This window comes from Pan paniscus, chromosome 6, assembly GCF_029289425.2.
Source record: "Pan paniscus chromosome 6, NHGRI_mPanPan1-v2.0_pri, whole genome shotgun sequence".
NCBI lineage: Eukaryota > Metazoa > Chordata > Mammalia > Primates > Hominidae > Pan > Pan paniscus.
Genome location: NC_073255.2, coordinates 180183453 through 180202905, shown reverse-complemented (window position 1 = coordinate 180202905; position 19453 = coordinate 180183453). Strand labels below are relative to the sequence as shown.

The window sequence follows — 19453 nt, the reverse complement described above, 5'->3', positions numbered from 1 at the left end:
GCTCCAATCAAACCAGACTGCTTTCTGCTCTTCAAACATGCCTTCCCCTTTGTCTTTGCTATTCTGACCATCTGGAGTTCCTTTACCTGCCCTACCCTCTCCCTGCAGTGTTCGTATTTCCTGACTCTCCCAATCAGATGTGCTTCTCCCCTTTTTTATTCCCATAGTATTAGCTGGTCTCACCTTTTCAGAAATGACATTGGCCATACTTCCTGCTGTATTGGCATCTGTCTTACCTTTGCCTTTGTCTTGAGTGTTATGTGGTATCGGCTGCTGTATATTGTGAAGAAACTAGCACATCACCTCTCATGCAGGGAACCGTGGTGGGTACTTGTTGAAATTGAAGAGCTATACTGGACCTCATGGCACTCAGCTGACTTGAGCAAAGCCAGTTTTTGTTTGTTTGTTTTTGTCTATGACGGAAGCATTAAGGCACAAAGGCCAACCATCCTCTTGACTTTAGATATGCACACCAAAATTCCCAAGAGTCCAAATAATCCATTACATCTCTGGCTCTCTTACATTTTTCTAAAATTTCTAAAATCTCTTTTCAGTCAGTATCCTCTGAATGATCTAGAACTCTATTTTCCTATTTGTCCAAATCTACACCTCTCAAACTTCAGAGAATATCACCAAAGGGCATTATATAGGTTTAGGATCTGGTGTGTAGCCCGTAGTGATGCTCACTCCACCTGTCCTGTCCTGATATTTCTGGATTACAATCATGACTCCTCTATACTCTCATCTTCCAGACTAATGGATTACAGAGGTTACATAGCATAGGATGGATGACCACTTAGCAGGTGTGTTGTAGAGAAGATTTAGGTATAGGATGGGGGCTAGACCTTGCCAACCATGGTTTGGTCCATCCCGTCCTCTTGGTCTTTTCTATGATCATCTGTGGCCTTATGTTCCGTTTTTGCCTTTCCTTAACAATAACGTGGCAACATTTTCAGTGAATGATTATCAAGTACATTCTCTTTGCCAAGCATTATTCTAATTGCCTTACCCGTCTTAGCTCATTTAATCTTCTCTAATAACTCTATCATTATCTTCACTTTATAGATGAGGAAACAGAGGCACAGCATGTTGAAGTCATTTGCCCAGGATTACACAGTCAGTAATTGGTGGAGCTGGGCTTCTAACCTTGACTGCTGTTTGTATTCCAGGTACATCTCCAGCTTTTGCGCAAGGGATGCAGGACGTTGCTGTTGAGGCTGGTGTGTTCCACTACTTGAATAAGCTCGGTACCGGTTAGAAACAGAGCTCTGTGTGTACTCCAGAGTATGCAGAATTAAACAAATCCTAGTAGGGACTTCTGGCAACATATAATTGAATCTTTCAATATTCCCATACTGCCCCCATACTGTTTTTTTGGTCAATATCAACATCTTGATATTGTCAAGGGTATCATCTGGTCTGAAAATTGTGTTCAAAACATCCTGAATTTCAACTCCTGTTAGATCTTATCCCTCTAAAATGTCTCAATGGGTCACATGGGAGTTGGTAGCTCCTTAAAGTCTTCCCTGGGAAAGACATAAGCTAGAAATGATAGTCTATCTTATTTTTAATCCCTGGCTTCACTTTATTTCCAGTGGTCATTCAATAGCCACACTGATCAACTAGCTGGTTTTCTCTCTTTGGTGCATTAAATTAAAAAAAAGAAAAAAAGCAAAACTTATTGTTATTGGTTTTAGCAACCTAACAAAGTACTCCTTAATTGCAATTATGGCCTTTCTGATTCCTGCTTGTGGGCAGAAGGAATAGTTTTTCCTTTCCCTCTGTGATCATTGATTTGACTTTTTCACAAGTCATTTATCAGAAGTGTGTGTGTTTTGAGGGGGTGGGGAAGGTTTCTCTTCTGTCTTGTCACTCACAACATCCTCCTCCAATCCTGTAATGCTTTTCATTGTCAGCACATATTTATTCTGGATATCCAATAAGATGTTCATTTAAAAATAATATCTGCCGTGTTTTTTTTTGTCAGCTTCATACTTTACAAGCTTTACGTTTTCAGCGTTTGCAGCAAACTCTGCATTCTTTTACCATATGGAATAGTTGCCAATGGATTTTTCTGTTGATGTTCCTCCACAACCCCTCGGTATGTTCTGATACCGCCTGCTTCCAATCACTAGTCCACATTCTGTTCCCTCCTGACAACCAAGCACATTCAGAATGCTTGATTTTTCTCTCTTGAAGATTTGATAACCACCTCGTTTAGGAAAATAGGCATTTGTTTGTCCCCAGGAGGCACCGTGGTCATTATTTTCTTCCTTTTTCAGTTCTTCCCAGTAGCAATGCCTAGCATTTTCCAGTTGTTCACTGTCTCAGGGCCCTGATCAATCCAGCACAGTAATCTCCACCAGGAGCAGATTTCTCCATTTTAGTTTTTTTTTTTTTTTTTTTTTTTTTGAGGCAAAGTCTGGATCTGTCACCCAGGCTGGAGTGCAGTGGTGCAGTCTCTGCTCACTGCAACCCCCACCTCCCGGGTTCAAGTGATTTTCGTGCCTCAGCCTCCCAAGTATCTGGGATTACAGGTGCGTGCCACCATGCCCGGCTTATTTTTGTATTTTTAGTAGAAATGGAGTTTCACCACGTTGGCCAGGCTGGTCTCAAACTCCTGACCTCAGGTGATCTGCCTGCCTTGGCCTCCCAAAGTGCTGGAATTACAGGCATGAGCCACCATGCCCGGCCTCCCATTTTAGTTTTGATGTTCTTCTTCTATGTTGCTGTTTTAGTGCCAGCCTCCTGGTGCCATTTTACCTCCATTAAAGCTTTGCCTGATCCAGAAAGCCCATAATCTCTAAAAGATCTGGGGCTCATCTTAGCACCATGGCCCCATTTACTCATGGAGGCTCAAAGTTTTTCTCTTCTGAAATGACGTGTCCTTCTGAGAACACCTCCATGTCCCATCACACACTCATTACTCTCTCCATAATCATCCTTATTTCCATCCTCTCAAAACACTTCCCATCCAGACCACATTCTATTTCATGACAACACAATAAAGAAGGTAGAAACAAATTAGCAATATCTTCATTTGATAGAACAATCCACCCCAGGTTTCCATTTCCCTTACTCACCTCTTCAGGTGACATGTTATCCACTAAATCTGTGGAATCCTAGAGAAGAAAGACATAGGTCCAAGTTCTTTCCCTTTTCTTCCCATGGTAGCTATGGTTCCCAATGAAACAATAGCCATCCCTCCCTGGCCAGGACCACCGATGCCTCCTTTTCATTCATCATCCCTTCCATATGATTAAACTCCTCCTCCTTGGTGGGGTCTCTGCCTTCCTGATTTAAGAACCGTGGGTTTCTCACTCTTCAAGGGCAGGCTCCCTTTCCCCTGTATCCCCAAACACATCTCCTCTCACCTGGGTTGTTTTCTTCTTTGTGGGGCGTGCTCTGCCCAGCAAGCAGTGAAGCAGGGACTGGAAGATGGAGGGTCTTTGACCTGAGAGGACAGGTGAGTGGATGGAAATGGACACAAAGCAACAGGAAACGGCCAGGGGCCCCACGCAGTGCCTAACATTTGCCTCCAAAGAGCTGCACTTCCCAGGTACCTCACCCTCTCTTCTACCCTCCTAAATCACCCTCTGCTCCCACTCCCTGGGACAGTAACAAGGAGAATTGATGAATAAGAACCCTGTCCTCCCTCAATCCCCCAGCCTCACCCCCCACCCCACCCCGCATAGGAATTGCATGCAGGTCAAGGTCAGGTCCAAGTGACCAGAGAGAACCCACAAGGCGTGAGTTGGGGTGATGAGGGAAGAGCGTCACCTGCAGGCTCTGGTGCTTCCGGCTGCTGTTTATGGCCAGGCAGAGGCCCATTGGGCTCTTCTGGGGACAGAGGGGCAGTAGTAGAGGGGTGGAGAGGAAGGGAAGGAGGAAGCTGTAAGGAAGAGTAAGAAGTCTCAGCCTGGGAGCAGAGACTGCCTGGGCCTTCACTGCCTTTACCAGTTGGTGGATGTTCTGGGAAAGCGAACTCTATTCTTCCCCCCAGTTCAGAAATTCCTATATCCCTTTGAATTGTCGAGGATACCATCATCTGCAGCCTTATCTTCTTTAGTCCCTGGACCCAGAGGCACTGGTCTCTATGGTACCTGATCCAGAATTTCTGGCTTTCTCAGTTACCAGACTCTCCCCTCCCTCTTCCCACTACTTTCAGGGAAACTACGCCTGTCCCAGCCCAGCCCAGACGACGCTTTTCCCTTTGCTCCTGATCTATCCCACTCTCTAGCCCTTCCCAGCGCGGTCACCTCGCTCTTGCCAGAGAGGTCTTCGTCCTCATCCTCATCCACAAAGGCGAAGGACTCGGGCCGGCCTGGAGGCGCGCCGGGGAGCCCCTCCCCAGCCAGCCGCGCCTTCCCGTCGTAAGGCAGCTCCGACAACTTCCGCGCCATCTCTTGGGCTGCGCGCAGCCTGCGCTCAGGACACAGGTGACGCTGCAGGAGGGCCTGCAGTTCCGACCGCTCCACCGAGCCCAGCAGGATCATTGAATCTGAGGGAAACCCACGCCCTGCCTGAGCGCCCCCTCCAAGCCCTCTCGCACCACCCCGCTCCGCACTCCTGAGAAGGAACAGGAGAGGCGCCACCCCGCCCCCCGTCCCCACATCTTTCTCAGCTTCCTGGAAACTCATTTTAAGAATCCTCCAAGATTAACCTCACTCAATCCCTTTTATTTCATCCATTTAGCAGGTACGGGGCCAATTGGTAGAGCACTAATTGGGCTAATTTGTACTTATTTTGATGAGGCCTTATATAGACTTCAGATAGGTGAGCTGATAATTAAGTAGGCTAATCAATGCTGTCCAAATAAAAAGAAACATGAGAAGCCATTCAAATAAGCTGAGACGTGAACACGCTTTGAAAGAAGTTTATAAGCAATACAAACATATCTCTCCCTGGAAGAAGGGAAACAAGGGAACTCTTTCTTTTGTATCTGACATTTCATCATTTAAAAAACCTGGGCCAGGCGGTGGCTCACGCCTGTAATCCCACCACTTTGGAAGGCCGAGGCAGGCGGATCGCCTGAGGTCAGGAGTTCGAGACCAGCCTTGGCCAACATGGTGAAACCCCGTCTCTACCAAAAATAAAAAAATTAGCTGGGCGTGGTGGCAGGCGCCTGTAATCCCAGCTACTTGGGAGGCTGAGGCAGGAGAATCGCTTGAACCCCGGAGGCAGAGGTTGCAGTGAGCTGAGATCGCACCACTGCACTCCAGCCTGGGCGACAAGAGCGAGATTTCATTAAAAAAAAAAAAAAAACCCTGCTAGGATAAATCAAAATGCCTACTTTTCCTGAGAAGGTCTTTTATATGATTATAGAAATTCTGCTACTATAGTTAACATTTTTATTAAGTTTTAAGGCCAAGACATTGCAGCAGTGCTCTGGAGATGAATTTTACTGTTAGGTCTCAGTCATTATTATGAAAACCTTGCCCCTCATTTGTTGGCTGTACCCCTCCTCTAATAAAGAGCCTCTGCTGTAGAACGTGGAATGTATCTGAGATTTGGGAAAATATTTGAATTAATTTAATTTGAGAAATTTGGATATTCTGATTATTGGAAATCAGAACTAACAATCTTAATGACTCCAAATGGCCCTACATAATTCTTCTTTATTACACTAATTCAAACACTAGGAAATTATTCATTTAATATCTAGTAGATACCTATAACAAGGCACTCTGGGTATATAGAATTCATAGCCTCTATTCTCAAGGAATGCCCACCTAGTTAGGAAGACAAGATATAGTTACATAAACCACAATAAGAAATCATACAAAGCAGGATGAAGTGTCAAATGATGGTGAAGGCAGAGAAATGTGAAATTATCGTTTACTAACAACCATTCACTCCTCCATGTGAAACAGTTCCAGCCGGGCACAGTGGCTCATGCTTGTAATCCCAGCACTTTGGGAGGCCAAGGCTGGTGGATCGCCTGAGGTCAGGAGTTCGAGACCAGCCCGGCCAACATGGTGAAACCCCGTCTCTACTAAAAATACAAAATTAGCTGGGCATGGTGGTGCATTCCTGTAATCCCAGCTACTCAGGAGCCTAAGGCAGGAGAATCACTTAGAACCCAGGAGACAGAGGTTGCAGTGAGCCAAGATGGCGCCATTGCACTCCTGCCTGGGCAACAGAGCGAGGCTCTGTCGAAAAGAAAGAAGAGAAAAGAAAAGAAAAGAGAGAGAGAGAAAGAGAGAGAGGGAAAGAGGGAGGGAGAGAGAGAGAAAGAGAAAGAAAGAAAAAGAAGGAAAGAAAGAAAGAGAAATAAAGAAAGGAAGGAAGAAAGAAAACAGTTCCAACTCTTCCATAAGTTGGGCATTAAAGAACAAGCATGACTTATGTAAGCATCAAAATGGAACAACGTAAGAAGCTATGGGATTTACATTAATTGTCATTATTCATGGATTCCCTATTTGTGAATTCAGCTAGTCACTAAAATATATTTGTAACACAAAACCAATACTAGAGGTGCTTTCACTGTAATTCGCAGACATGCATAGAGCAACGAAGATTTTTAGTTGCCCCATGTCCCTGTTCCCAGCTGAAGTTGAACAAAGCAGTGCTGTACCTTCTTGTTTCAGCTTTCACATTGTAAACAGGTGTTCGTTTTGTAGTCTATTTAGTGCCATCCTTTTTGCATTTTTGTGCTTTGTGTTGGTGATTTTGCTGCTAAAAATGACCACCAAATATAATGTCAAAGTGCTGTTTACTGTTCCTAGTGCAAGAAGGCTGTGATGAGCCTTATTGAGAAAATATGTGTGTTAAGTAAGCTTAATTCAGGCAAGGGTTATAGTGCTGTTGGCACAAGTTCAATATTAATTAATCCACAATATCTATGAAATAAGGTGTCTTTACCAGAAACACACATACAACAAGGTTATATATTGATTGGTTGATGGAAATGTGACCAGAGACTCACAGGAACACAGCCCTGTATTTTTCCTAGGAGCAATTGTTCAGTATAGTATTTGAACTTCATACTTAATTGAACATAACTACCATGAATTATGAGAATTGACTGTATTTAGTGGGAATTTTTTTTTTTTTTTTAACAGAGTTTCGTTCTTGTTGCCCAGGCTCAGTGCAATGAAGCGTTCTCAGCTCATCGCAACCTCCGTCTCCCAGGTTCTAATTACAGGCATGCACCACCACACCTAGCTAATTTTGTATTTTTAGTAGAGACAGGGTTTCTCCATGTTGGTCAGGCTGGTCTCGAACTCCTGACCTCAGGTGATCGGCCCACCTCGGCCTCCCAAAGTGCTGGGATTACAGGCATGAGCCACCATGCCAGGACCTTTTAATTGCATTTTTAACTGTCTTTGTGTGCTTGTGTTATGGCTTAATTTTTCCTTCCTTGTACATAGCACATTGGATGGCCCCTAAAGACAAAGCCCCCACCATGGGGCCTCCTCTACCTCTATGTGACCCTTATTCAGGTCACTAGCTCTGGAGTCAGCTTCTTCCTCCCCACTGACCTTTTGAGTCAACCAGTGGTAAAGTCTTGACTGTGGTTGTCTGGAGCAGGGTTCGCAACTCCCCATATGTGTAAGAAGCTGAAACAAACTTCACATCACGTACCATGATGTCCTCAACAAAGATGGTATATTTGCTATGGAGGGAGAAAGCATGGTGGGTTAGCCGCACCGTATACCTATCCCTTCCATTCCTCCCATAAGATTTGCCATACTTTCAGTCACTCACAATGTCTACTAGGTGCATGAGAATATAATAATAATTTAAAACAGTGTTTCCAAACATTAACCCTAAGCTCAGTCTCAACCTCAGAACCTCCCACTCTCCCCATCAGATCTGAACTAATTCCGTCTAGTGCCCCTGACCTGAGCTGGTTCCAGCCAAGGTCAGGCAAGTAGGGTAGCTTCTTGACCTGGATGATGCTGTCATAGAGAGAGGGCTGCAGGCTCTGGGCCACCATGTTGGCCAAGATAACAGCCACCATCATGGGCAGGATGTGAGCAATCTGACCCGTTAATTCGAAGCAAATCACAGCTGTGGAGACTGTGTGGGACACGGCACCAGTCAGCGCTGCTGCTCCTAGAATGACACAGGAATACACCTGTAGGTTAGGACTACCGTTCTTAGCATGAAGGACATATGGGGATGGGATGGGAATAACACGGAATGAGAGACATGACCCTGGTCAGTGCCAACACTCATAATGACTTGTCAAGAGTAGGGAATAGAATACTGAACTCTTAGAAAAATCATCATTTTGATCTCATTCTATAAACTTCACCAAGTTACAAAATCTTTGTGTGTGCCAAAATTTTCATTTATAATATGAAGATAGTGATGTCCTATCCATTCCTTGCTTTTAAAAGTTTGGATGATTACTCACTGAGCATTTTATTTTATTATTTTTAAATTATTATTATTATTATTATTATTATTTGAGGCAGAGTCTCACTCTGTCACCTAGGCTGGAGTGCAGTGGTACAATCTCGGCTCATGGGAACCTCCACCTCCCAGGTTCAAGTGATTCTCCTGCCTCAGTCTTCCGAGTAGCCAGGACTACAGGCATGCACCACCACACACGTCTAATTTTTGTATTTTTAGTAGAAACAGGGTTTTGCCATGTTGGCCAGGCTGGTCTCAAATTCCTGGCCTCAAGTGATCTGCCTGCCTCGGCCTCCCAAAGTGCTGAGATCACAGGCATGAGCCACTGTATCAGGCCTCTTCACTGAGCATTTTACAACTCAGTTATGACATTTTTTTTTTTTACCTTGGGCTTTAGGTATTAATGCCAACAATTAGTGAGTAAATAGAGTGAAAACCCGAGAATCGTACTGTGGACATGCAGCAATGAGACCTGTGTCAGATCCTGCTCTTACTATTTCTCAATGGAATGAGTAGAGCTTAATTCCTCTGGAATCCCATGCTCTCAATTATAAAGTGAAAGGGGTCATTTAGATGATTTCTAAGGCCCTTGTAGATCTGAAACTTTATAATTCTATAAGCTCCCTGAAGATAGAATCTATCTTGTTAATTTTTGGTTGTTTCTCCACTAACCAAAATAGTCCTTTGTGCTTTAATTATATTTCTTATTTAAATATGGAAGAGGTATCCTATGGGGAAAATGTAGAGGAAGGCACATATGAAAATGTAACAAGAAAAAGTCAGCCGGGCGTGGTGGCTTATGCCTGTAATCCTAGCACTCTGGGAGGCCGAGGCAGGTGGATGACTTGAGGCCAGGAGTTTGAGACCAGCCTGGCCAATATGGTGAAACCCCATCTCTACTAAAATTACAAAAATTAGCCAGACATGATGGCATGTGCCTGTAATCCCAGCTACTTGGGAGGCTGAGGCAGGAGAATCACTTGAGCCCAGGAGGCAGAGGTTGCAGTGAACCCAGATTGCGCCACTGCACTCCTGGGCAACAGAGCAAGACTCTGGAAATAAAAGAAGAGAAGAGAAGGAGAAGGAGAAGAGAGAAAAGAAGGAAGGAAGGGAGAAAGAAAGGGAGAGAGCAACCAAGAAAGCATCACAAAAGGGAAATATAGGGAGGAATGACACTATTGGATATTGCATATAACATACTTCAGAACATAATCACAGGACATGCATACAAGGAAATGTTCACAAGGGAGGCATGTGTACCAGGGAGTCATGAAGATGGAGAACAAGAGTCTATGACCCTCATTGATGAAAGAGGCTTTTATAAAGAAACTATGTCAGGGGAGCAGGGTACCAAGTGAGCTAGAAAACTGGTCAGCACTTCTCTACGTAGGGAAGGCATGGCCTTAGATGCTATGGGATTTTGCTGAGGAAGGGAGGAAGCATAATAATCCCAGGATTCTATTGGTGTTAGGCATAGCTCTATCTCAGAAGTCATTTTAGAATAAAGAAACTAGGGCTCAGAAGCAGCTATCTTGCTTCATGGTCACTGGTAACAAGTGGCAGGAGAAGTCTAGAGCCATGTTTCTTAGCTCTTAGTCCTGTGCTCTTAACTACCCATCAATATCAACACGTCTCAGGTTGAGTCAATCACCTGCAACCTGAGCCAATCACCTGCATTGTTGATTCCATGATTCTTGGGAAGGAAAGACAGAACCCTTATCAAACATCCAGACACAATCCTAGAATCTTATGATCTCATTTGATCCCTATGATCCTTTTCTACATGAGGAAACTAAGGCTCACGGAAGTTCAGTAAGAAATAATGAGAGTCAGAGCCATGGGTATGTTATCTGAGTAAAAGTTGAGTTAAGTAGCACTAAATTAAAACCGTATTGTGTAGCCTAGAATGAAGATCCAATGGGAGAATTTAACTGTGGGGATCTGAAGTACTCAATGTTTGATTACAGGGAAGTGGGAATGTTTCTCACCAATTACTGCATAGCCCCCAGGTAGGATCTTGTAGATGATGTCGTCAAACAAAATACCATCAGGAAAGAGCATGGCCATGATCTCTCCTACCAGCCTTCCAAATGCAGCTCCTAGAGGGAAGATAAAAGGAAGGAAGGTGTTACGAGATCCAAGTTCCTTGCTCTCTGTTTTCAGAACCAATCTCTCCTTGGCCATTAAGAACAAATACAAACTCCCAGCATCCCGGGCCTTTCCTTATGTTTCCTGTATCCTAGATTGCAACTCTCAGTCAGACCCCAGGCTTCCCATCAGAACTTACCTAGCACAAACACGGGCATGAAGCCTCCGCAGGGTATGGGCATAGTGGTGGCCACGATGGACATCCAGAACTGGAGTAAAAAGAAGCGTTGGAATACTCTTTCAACTCTGACCAATAGACATGCACACACAATTCCCTTCCCACTATCCTCCTTTCTGCAGAAATCCTGGGATAGCTGATCCTTCTGAAAGTCACTTTGTCTGTCACCCTTCTTCCAGAAACAAAAACCATAGAGCTCTCAGGCTAAGAGATCACCAAAGACAATACTATCAGAAGGTTCCTCTAGATGGCTAGACCAAATCCCTTCTACTTTGAGTGCCTGTATTTGCCTTTCAGCAATCTAGAACAAGGAATGGAGCCCCAGAGTACTTATCTTTCTCTGCCCCAAAAGAGCCCCAGCCCATTGTACCCATTTAGTCCAGAAAGTTTGCCTCAGCAAAGTAGCCTGAAACTCTAACTTTCCCTACTCAGATTATATTTCTGAAAAGGCACTCCAGTTTTGTTTTGTTTTGTTTTGTTTTGTTTTTTGAGACAGTGTCTCTCTCTGCCACCCAGCACCCAAGCTGGAGTGCAGTACCATGATCTTGGCTCACTGCAACCTCCGCCTCTGAGGTCCAAGCTATTTTCCTGCCTCAGCCTCCTGAGTAGCTGGGACTATAGGCACGCGCCACCACGCCCAGCTAATTTTTTGTATTTTTAGTAGAGACGGGGTTTTGCCATGTTGCCCTGGCTGGTCTTGAACTCCTGACCTCAGGCAATCTGCCTGCCTCTACCTCCCAAAGTGCCGGGATTAGAGGTGTGAGCCGATGCACCCGGCCAAGGAGCTCCAGTTCTAAGTGTCAGACATTTAAAGTCTGAGTGACTTACTGTGTGATTAACTGAGCTTCAATGGGGTCATAGAACCATCTATATGGTGAAACTCACAGTAGAACCTGGAGAGAAGACTTACTGCCTGAGCCACTTGCTTTAATGATCAGATCACCTTAAACAAGGATCAAAATTTAGATCTGTCCTGGCTATCTATTGGAAGGGTAAATTGAGAAAGCCTGATAAGTCAGCCAATGTGATAGGAAAAAAATCTCTAAGGCCAATTTTGTAAGCTAGAACTCCAATAGAAATTGAGACAATTTTACAAAAAGCAATATGTGCATTTTGAGGCAAAGAGTACAAAAGAATTGTCCGGGTGCGGAGGCTCACGCCTGTAATCCCAGCACTTTGGAAGGCCGAGGTGGGCGGATCATGAGGTCAGGAGATCAAGACCATTCTGGCTAACACGGTGAAACCCTGTCTCCACTAAAAAATAAAAAAACAAAAAATAAAAAAAAAATTAGCCAGGCATGGTGGTGGGCACCTGTAGTCCCAGCTACTTGGGAGGCTGAGGCAGGAGAATGGCATGAACCCGGGAGTTGGAGCTTGCAGTGAGCTGAGATCGTGCCACTGCACTCCAGCCTGGGCGACAGAGCGAGACTCTGTCGCAAAAAAAAAAAAAAAAAAAAAAAAAGAATTGAGAAACAGAATGGAAAAAAGGCTAGTTGTTGAACTTTTTAAATATCTGTAAAAGAAATAGAAGTATGAGATGTAATATGTAAGCAAAGCAACAGGTTTATATATCCCTTCCAAAATAAGTAAACCAATTTCGGAAAAGGATCTCAAACTTATTAGGTATAAGAAGGTAGTAGCTAAAGCTCAGGACAAACTGCCAAGATGAAAGTATTCACAATTTTAGAGCTGTGCGCAATTGCACCGTAAGCTAACGAGAAATATATTTCTTAATTTTCGGAACCGTAGAAAGAAAGAACTCCCCTCATCCAGGGCTGACCTCAGGAGACAGTGACAAAGACTCTAAGAAAGTCTCATCCCAGAAGATCTGAGATGAGGCAAAACACACACTCTTTCATGTCAGAATATGACTATTCAAAAACAGTTGAGAACTATAAAAATAAATGGGCAAAATGAAGAGAATAGAGACTGAGAATCCCCTGAGGACAGAGAGCGCGTCTTGTCCTTTCTGCCTTCTCTCTGCACTGGCACAGTGCTCAGTAAATGTAGGAAGGGTGTAGCTAGGTGAGTAGGTAGAAAGGAAGGAAGGAAAGAACGAAGATGGGCTGAACAAATAGTATTCATGCAAAGGAGGAAAAGCTTCTCAGAGCTAATATTTGCTAAAACACTAAAGAGTAATGCTCATCCAGGGGAACTTGCTTTAAAATGCAGATGACCAGACCCCACTGGAAGCTACCACATCAGATTGTCTGCAGATAGGGCTATAGGCACTTGTAATTTAAGCTTCTTAAGTGATTCTGACATTTAACAGTTGGATACCCCTTGAACTATCCTGTACCATCTCTTTGAAATAAGTGCATAAGAGCCATAAGAGATTTTGTAGGCTCAGGTTAATCTGAAAGCTCTAGCAATTCATATAACAGGTAACCAATAGGTCTGATTTCAGAAGATGTACTTTAGATTATCCTCCAAGATATGTGTAAGAACAGTATTACGATCAGAGGACATTGAAGTTATCAACTCCTATAGCACAAAGGTTGACACATGAGATTAACAAACTTTTTTAGCTATTGGCACGTGAAAGAAAAGATCCAGAAGTAATGTGAAACACAAATAACTCCCAAGACTTTCTTTCTTTTTCTTTCTTTCTTTCTTTCCCTTCCTTCCTTCCTTTCTTCTTCTTCTTCTTTTTTTTTTTTTTTTTTTTTTTTTTGACAGAGTCTCATTCTGTCACCCAGGCTGGAGTGCAATGGTGTGTCAGCTGACTGCCACCTCTGGATCCTGCGTTCAAGCAATTCTCCTGCCTCAGCCTCCCAAGGAGCTGGGATTACAGGCGCCTGCCACCACGCCCAGGTAATTTTTGTATTTTTAGTTGAGACAGGGTTTTGCCCTGTTGGCCAGGCTGGTCTCAAACTCTTGACCTCAGGTGATCCGCCTGCTTCGGCCTCCCAAAGTGCTGGGATTACACCCAGCTTTTTTTTTTTTTTTTTTCTTCAGATCTAGACCTACAGAACTACCAAGATTTTAAACACTCAATTTCAGGGAACTGGAAAACTGGAAACCCATTATGGGTTTCCACCATATTTAGACCCTTCATTAGAAGGAGTAAAATGAAGAATTCACTTCGGGAGAATGAAGTGAAAGGAGTGAAAAAAAAATTCAACAGAGCCTCAGGCTGTGCAGAGAACTTAGTGATACTAGGTAACAATGTTAGACTTATTAAAAGCTAAATGAGAATTTGGAATGGTATTCATACTCATTGTAAAAGCTCTTCTCTTGATGTATAATGTAATGACACTTTCCATGTCATGAGATTGAGGAAGATGGAAGTTCTCTTCATTAATATTATAAAACAGCTGAATTGGCCGGGTGCGGTGGCTCACGCCTGTAATCCCAGCACTTTGGGAGGCTGAGGCGGGCAGATCACGAGGCAAGGAGATCGAGACTGTCCTGGCTAACAAGGTGAAACACCGTCTCTACTAAAAATACAAAAAAATTAGCTGGGCATGGTGGCGGGCACCTGTAGTCCCAGCTACAGGTAAGGCTGAGGCAGGAGAATGGCGTGAACCTGGGAGCCAGAGCTTGCAGTGAGCCGAGATCACGCCACTGCACTCCAGCCTGGGCTACAGAGTGAGATTCCGAATCAAAAAAAAAAAAAAAAAAAAACCAGCTGAATTGAGAATCTTACCTGCCTGTACAGATGCTGCTAGAAGACCACATAGACTACATTTCAAATTAGGCACTGGAAAAATTGTTTCAGTCATGTTTATATTTTAATTTAGCTATGTATCCTACCTAGCTAAAAAATAAGAGTATGGTTATTGTGTCCAATGATTAGACAGTGAAAATGCTGGGAAGTGGTGATAACCAGGGAATATCATAGATTTGTAGCAGTGAATGGTTTTATGTTCGTAAATATTATAGGATATTATAGGCCTGCTGCAAACTGTTAGGCTTGAAATATAGCCCAGGAAGTATATGTTTCTTTTCCTGATACAGTATGATGTAACATTATCAAGGATATAATCTAGTGAGAAATTAATAATTGTGGCATACAGGTGAGTCCTCTATATCATCTAAGTAGGTTTCTCAAAATAAACTTGAATTTGCGAAGTGGAATCCAGACATGTACTTGGGAATCTGGAGAGCTGGGATGAGGTTTGGCAGAAATGTTGAAAAATATACAGTATTTTGTTTCTACAGAACTTTTCAAAATCTTGATATTTTAAAGGTACATATGATGCCAATGTTGCCGTATAGCTCAGTCTAGAGGAATCTCAGAAAAATACAGTTATCATCATTGGACTACCGTCCAATTCTGAGATCCACCAAAATTTGTACTTGGTTACTGTAGATGGGTTTGTGTACTCAACAACTAATTATAGGAGGTTGGGATTTATAAATTAGAGAAGATGAACTCTATAATGAAAGTCTAAAAATCAAATCCCTAACAAGACACTGAAAACTTCTTTCATGATAAAAATGTAAAATCTTTTGAAGAAAGACATTTTAAAGGGATTAAATTAATAAAGTGAATGTGCAAAATATGAATGCTATAGATTCAACTAAACCACCTAAAGTGGAATGGGGAAGATCATTTGCAAATACAGTTTCTAGACACCCTGGGAATATGTTACAGAGTTGAAATCTGGTGTTTCACGTATCTGCTGTCTCTAGTCTTAACATCACCAAAAAATTAAATTAAATAAACAGCAAAAAATAGAACGTTTTAAAATATTTTAAAATATTTTTTTCTGTTGCAAGCATAAGATATAGCTAAAGGTTAACGATGAAATATTATGTACTTGGCACATAGTAAATGCTTAATAACATTTATTGAACAAATGAACTCATGAACCCACTGTAGCTATTGCAATATAAATATAACTTAGTGACTCATATCCTGGGAAAACATAGATTTATAAAAGGTATCATATATAAGTTAATAGCAAGGTATTCAAAAGCTTGAAAGTTCAGTATGGACAGACTTATAAATGAGAACTCTAATATACAGAGGAAAGTGTTGTGTTATTTAGGCAAGACATACTATTAGTAAAAAAGATAATCATCACAAAATTAAAAAAAGGGCAATCAATAATATTTTTTTTTTTCTTGAGGAGTGTTGCCCTTGTCGCCCAGGCTGGAGTGCAATGGCACAATCTTGGCTCACTGCAACCTCCGCCTCCTAGGTTCAAGCAATTCTCCTGCCTCAGCCTCCCAAGTAACTGGGATTACAGGCATGTGCCACCACACCTGGTTAATTTTGTGTTTTTAGTAGAGACAGGGTTTCACCATGTTGGTCAGGCTAGTCTCCAACTCCTGACCTCAGATGACCCACCTCTCTCGGCTTCCCAAAGTGCTGGGAATATAGGCATCAGCCACTGCACCTGGCCAGCAATCAGCAATTGTAATAGATGTCACAACCAGGGGTAGAAATAAAAATATCTTATTACAAGGCAGTAATTGAGAAGTCTATAAATACATAATCCTTGATGGGCAGATATGAAAAAGAAGTGATGTAAAAGAGATCATCTTTTATTGCCTAGTTGAAGCTAGAAGAATATGGTTTGGGAATGGCAAAATCCTCACAGCTTCATCACCTAAATAGAGAATAATAACATGTATAAAAATTATGTGTAGTCACTAATACAATTAATTTAAATATTTTATCACTTTTGAAGCTCTAAAAAAGAGATTATCTACAAAACTGGGGGAAAAAAGATGCTCAAATCACCTAAAAAATGGATCATCAGATATATGGAGAATGAAATACTTAATTATCTAATAAGTGGGGGAATTTGGTTAATTAATCCAAGGCTTTTACCGTTATTTATAATGCTTAACTCTATCTTGTACTTTTTTACTTGGCTACTGTGACAGCTTAGTAATTTAACAAGAAGAACAATTAGAAGGGTTAGATAACTATGCCAGACAACACTAAGTTGACGTGAATACAGCAATTAACTCAGATACTAGTTTACTTCTATAGCAACTTACAACTCTATAATTTTTTTTTTTTTTTTTTTTTTTTTGAGACAGAATCACACTCTGTCACCCAGGCTGGAGTGCAATGGCACAATCTTGGCTCACTTCAACTTCCACTTCCCAGGTTCAAGTGATTCTCCTGCGTCAGCCTCCCCAGTAGCTGGGATTACAGGCATGCGCCACCATGCCTGGCTAAGTTTTTTGAATTTTTGGTAGAGATGGGGTTTCGCTATGTTGGCTATGTTGGTCTCCAACTCCTGGCATCAAGTGATCCACCTGCCTCAGCCTGCCAAAGTGGTGGGATTACAGGTGTGAGCCACCATGCCTGGCCAACTCTATGGTTTTCAAATGACTTATTTTTAGGTTGGATGAAGACCAAATGAAGTTCTACCCCTTCCTACCCTATGCAAACCCTGGGTTCATAGATTGAAAACAGATGGAGGTTTAGGGTGTTGCTAGTGTCAGGAGCAGTACCTTCATGACGAAGAAGAGAAAGATGATGATGACAACGTTGACCCGGGGGTGAATCCACACAGCTGACTGGCCCAGGCTCTCAGGATCACCCGCGTGTTTCACCCATGTATTGTTGTCAAACAAAGTACTGATGGCTTCGCGGGGCATCAACTGGGAGAGGAAGAAGCAGAAAGGGTGGGTTCTCCAGGGAACTCCTGTGCTTCCTTTTTTAGAGAACTTATTCCCCAGCCTCATTATTCAAGGGTCTCTTTTGCCCTTTTCTCAGGGAGAATCTAGAAAGTCTATCCTTGGACAAAACTACTTATGCTCTGAAGCCTGAGGTATATCTGTGCTGTTTCCTCTTTACCATGTGGCCCCACCAAGAGCTGACCTCTCCAGCCATGAATTGACCCATTCCTGGTGGGAAGGTGAATGAGGCAATGACAAAGGTAACGATTCCAGGATACAGCAGGCGGCTGAAAAAGAAACAGAGTTAACCGCCACAATTCAGCCAACTCACAGTAAATACCATACTGAACGATGGCAAGCTGAAGTTTCCTTTAGTCCACCGTAGTCTCATTTCTTTAAATGAAAAAGATTCTCTTCACACAAAAAAATATTATTTGAGGCCCAGTGCGGTGGCTCATGCCTCTAATCTCAGCACTTTGGGAGGCCAAGGTGGGCAGATCACCTTAGGTCACAAGTTCAAGACCAGCCTGGCCAACATGGTGAAACCCCATCTCTACTAAAAATACAAAAATTAGCCAGGCACGGTGGTGCATGCCTGTAATCCCAGCACTTTGGGAGGCCAAGGAGGGTAGATCCCCTGAGGTCACAAGTTCGAGACCAGCCTGGGCAACATGGTGAAACTCCATCTCTACTAAAAATACAAAAATTAGCTGGGCGTGTTGGCGCATGTCTGTAATCCCAACTACTCAGGAGGCTGAGGCATGAGAATCGCTTGAACCCAGGAGGCAGAGGTTACAGTGAGCTGAGATCGCACCACTGCACTCCAGCCTGGGTGATGGAGTGAGACTCTGTCTCAAAAAACAAAAACAAAAATAATATTTAAATGGGAGACCACACAATTCACCCCCTAACCACAATATCAGAGCTTCCTTATATTTTAATGCAAGCCACCCAGAGGCATTTAATGCCTTCCCCAAAGATAAAAAGGGAGGAACTCTTGGAGAAACCAGAAAGTAAATGGGTAGGGTAAAAGAAGGGCAGTGACTCACTGCTTAGCAAGAAACTGGCTGAGGGCCTTGTGCTTTTGGACACCGAGCATGACTTGGCGATGCAGATACACAAATACAGCTCCCAGGAGCCCACAGCAAATCCTGAGGGTGTAATTTATAGAGTTGGAATCTTACAGACATGAAATCCTCATCTCTTGGACATAACTACTGCAGGGAAACAAATACCAGGCTTCTGCCTTTCCTATCTGCCCACATCCCCCCAGCAATGTACTCTATCTGTGCCAACCGCACCTTCTTTCTAGCTTGGGTCCCTTCCAATCTACAGCCTCACCCCACACCCTGCTCACCACACACAGAGCAGGTAACCCCACTGACCCGATAGCAGCAAAAGCTGGTAGTTCTTTCAGGTCAAAGGGGAAATCCATTCGGAAATTGGTTCTGAACAGAGCAGTGATGGTGACTGTAGGATGGAAAGGCCAGTATTACAATGGGAGCTTCGTAGAAACCCAACAGGGAAACAGAGGTGGGCAGTTTTCAGGATTAATTCCTTCCTTCCTCCAATCCCAGTTTCTCCTCTTGAATGTATTTTCCTTTTTTCTACGCACACTCCTCCATGGATATACTCTCCCACTCCATGACCTATATCTTTGTCATACACCCTTGGGCCTTGGTCCCACCCCACAAATGATGCCGCCCATTATTCCTTTTCTGAACTGCCCCACAGAGTTTTCCTCTGCACCCCATTCCCAGCTTTTCTATTTCACACGGCCTCCACCCAAGGCCTCCTTGGTTACCAGCATCCTTGTTCCACACTGCCAGCACTCGAAACACAAAGGCGCTGAACGTGGCTGCAAAGAATCCTCTCCAGTAGTTCCGAACAGCAAAGTAGGTGGAGGTGACCTCGATGCTAAATAGCACTCCTGCAGGGGCACAGAAGTGTGGTTGGGGGCAGCCAGCAGTGAAAGGGCTCCCCCACACTCCCCACTGCTTGGACCTAAGGAGCTTTTGCTGAAACATGAATCTGGGTGGAAGCAGTAGTGGAAAGTAATGATCTCTTGGATTCCCATGCTCAAAACCACACAACTGCTCAGGCTAGGAGTTTTTTATTTTTATTTCAGACAAGGGATGGGTCCAACACAGAGAAGATTGAAAACGAATGGGCCTT

The 19453-nt window shown here is 43.3% G+C and overlaps 1 protein-coding gene across 2 annotated transcripts in view; it reads right to left on the bottom strand.

Annotated features, from left to right (window-relative positions):
- Nucleotides 1-19453, bottom strand: part of CLCN1 (chloride voltage-gated channel 1) — a 40867-nt gene that overhangs the window by 4329 nt on the left and 17085 nt on the right. For both annotated transcript variants that reach the window (XM_055115472.1, XM_034965140.3), the window contains exons 8-20: nt 19083-19208; nt 18664-18748; nt 18328-18429; nt 17481-17565; nt 17111-17260; nt 10652-10721; nt 10353-10463; nt 7848-8061; nt 7485-7618; nt 4260-4501; nt 3781-3892; nt 3375-3454; nt 3084-3122 (exon numbers count right to left, since the gene is read on the bottom strand). In XM_055115472.1, coding sequence (XP_054971447.1) covers nt 3084-3122; nt 3375-3454; nt 3781-3892; nt 4260-4501; nt 7485-7618; nt 7848-8061; nt 10353-10463; nt 10652-10721; nt 17111-17260; nt 17481-17565; nt 18328-18429; nt 18664-18748; nt 19083-19208 — 1550 coding nt within the window. The remainder of the gene's footprint in view (nt 1-3083; nt 3123-3374; nt 3455-3780; nt 3893-4259; nt 4502-7484; nt 7619-7847; nt 8062-10352; nt 10464-10651; nt 10722-17110; nt 17261-17480; nt 17566-18327; nt 18430-18663; nt 18749-19082; nt 19209-19453) is intronic.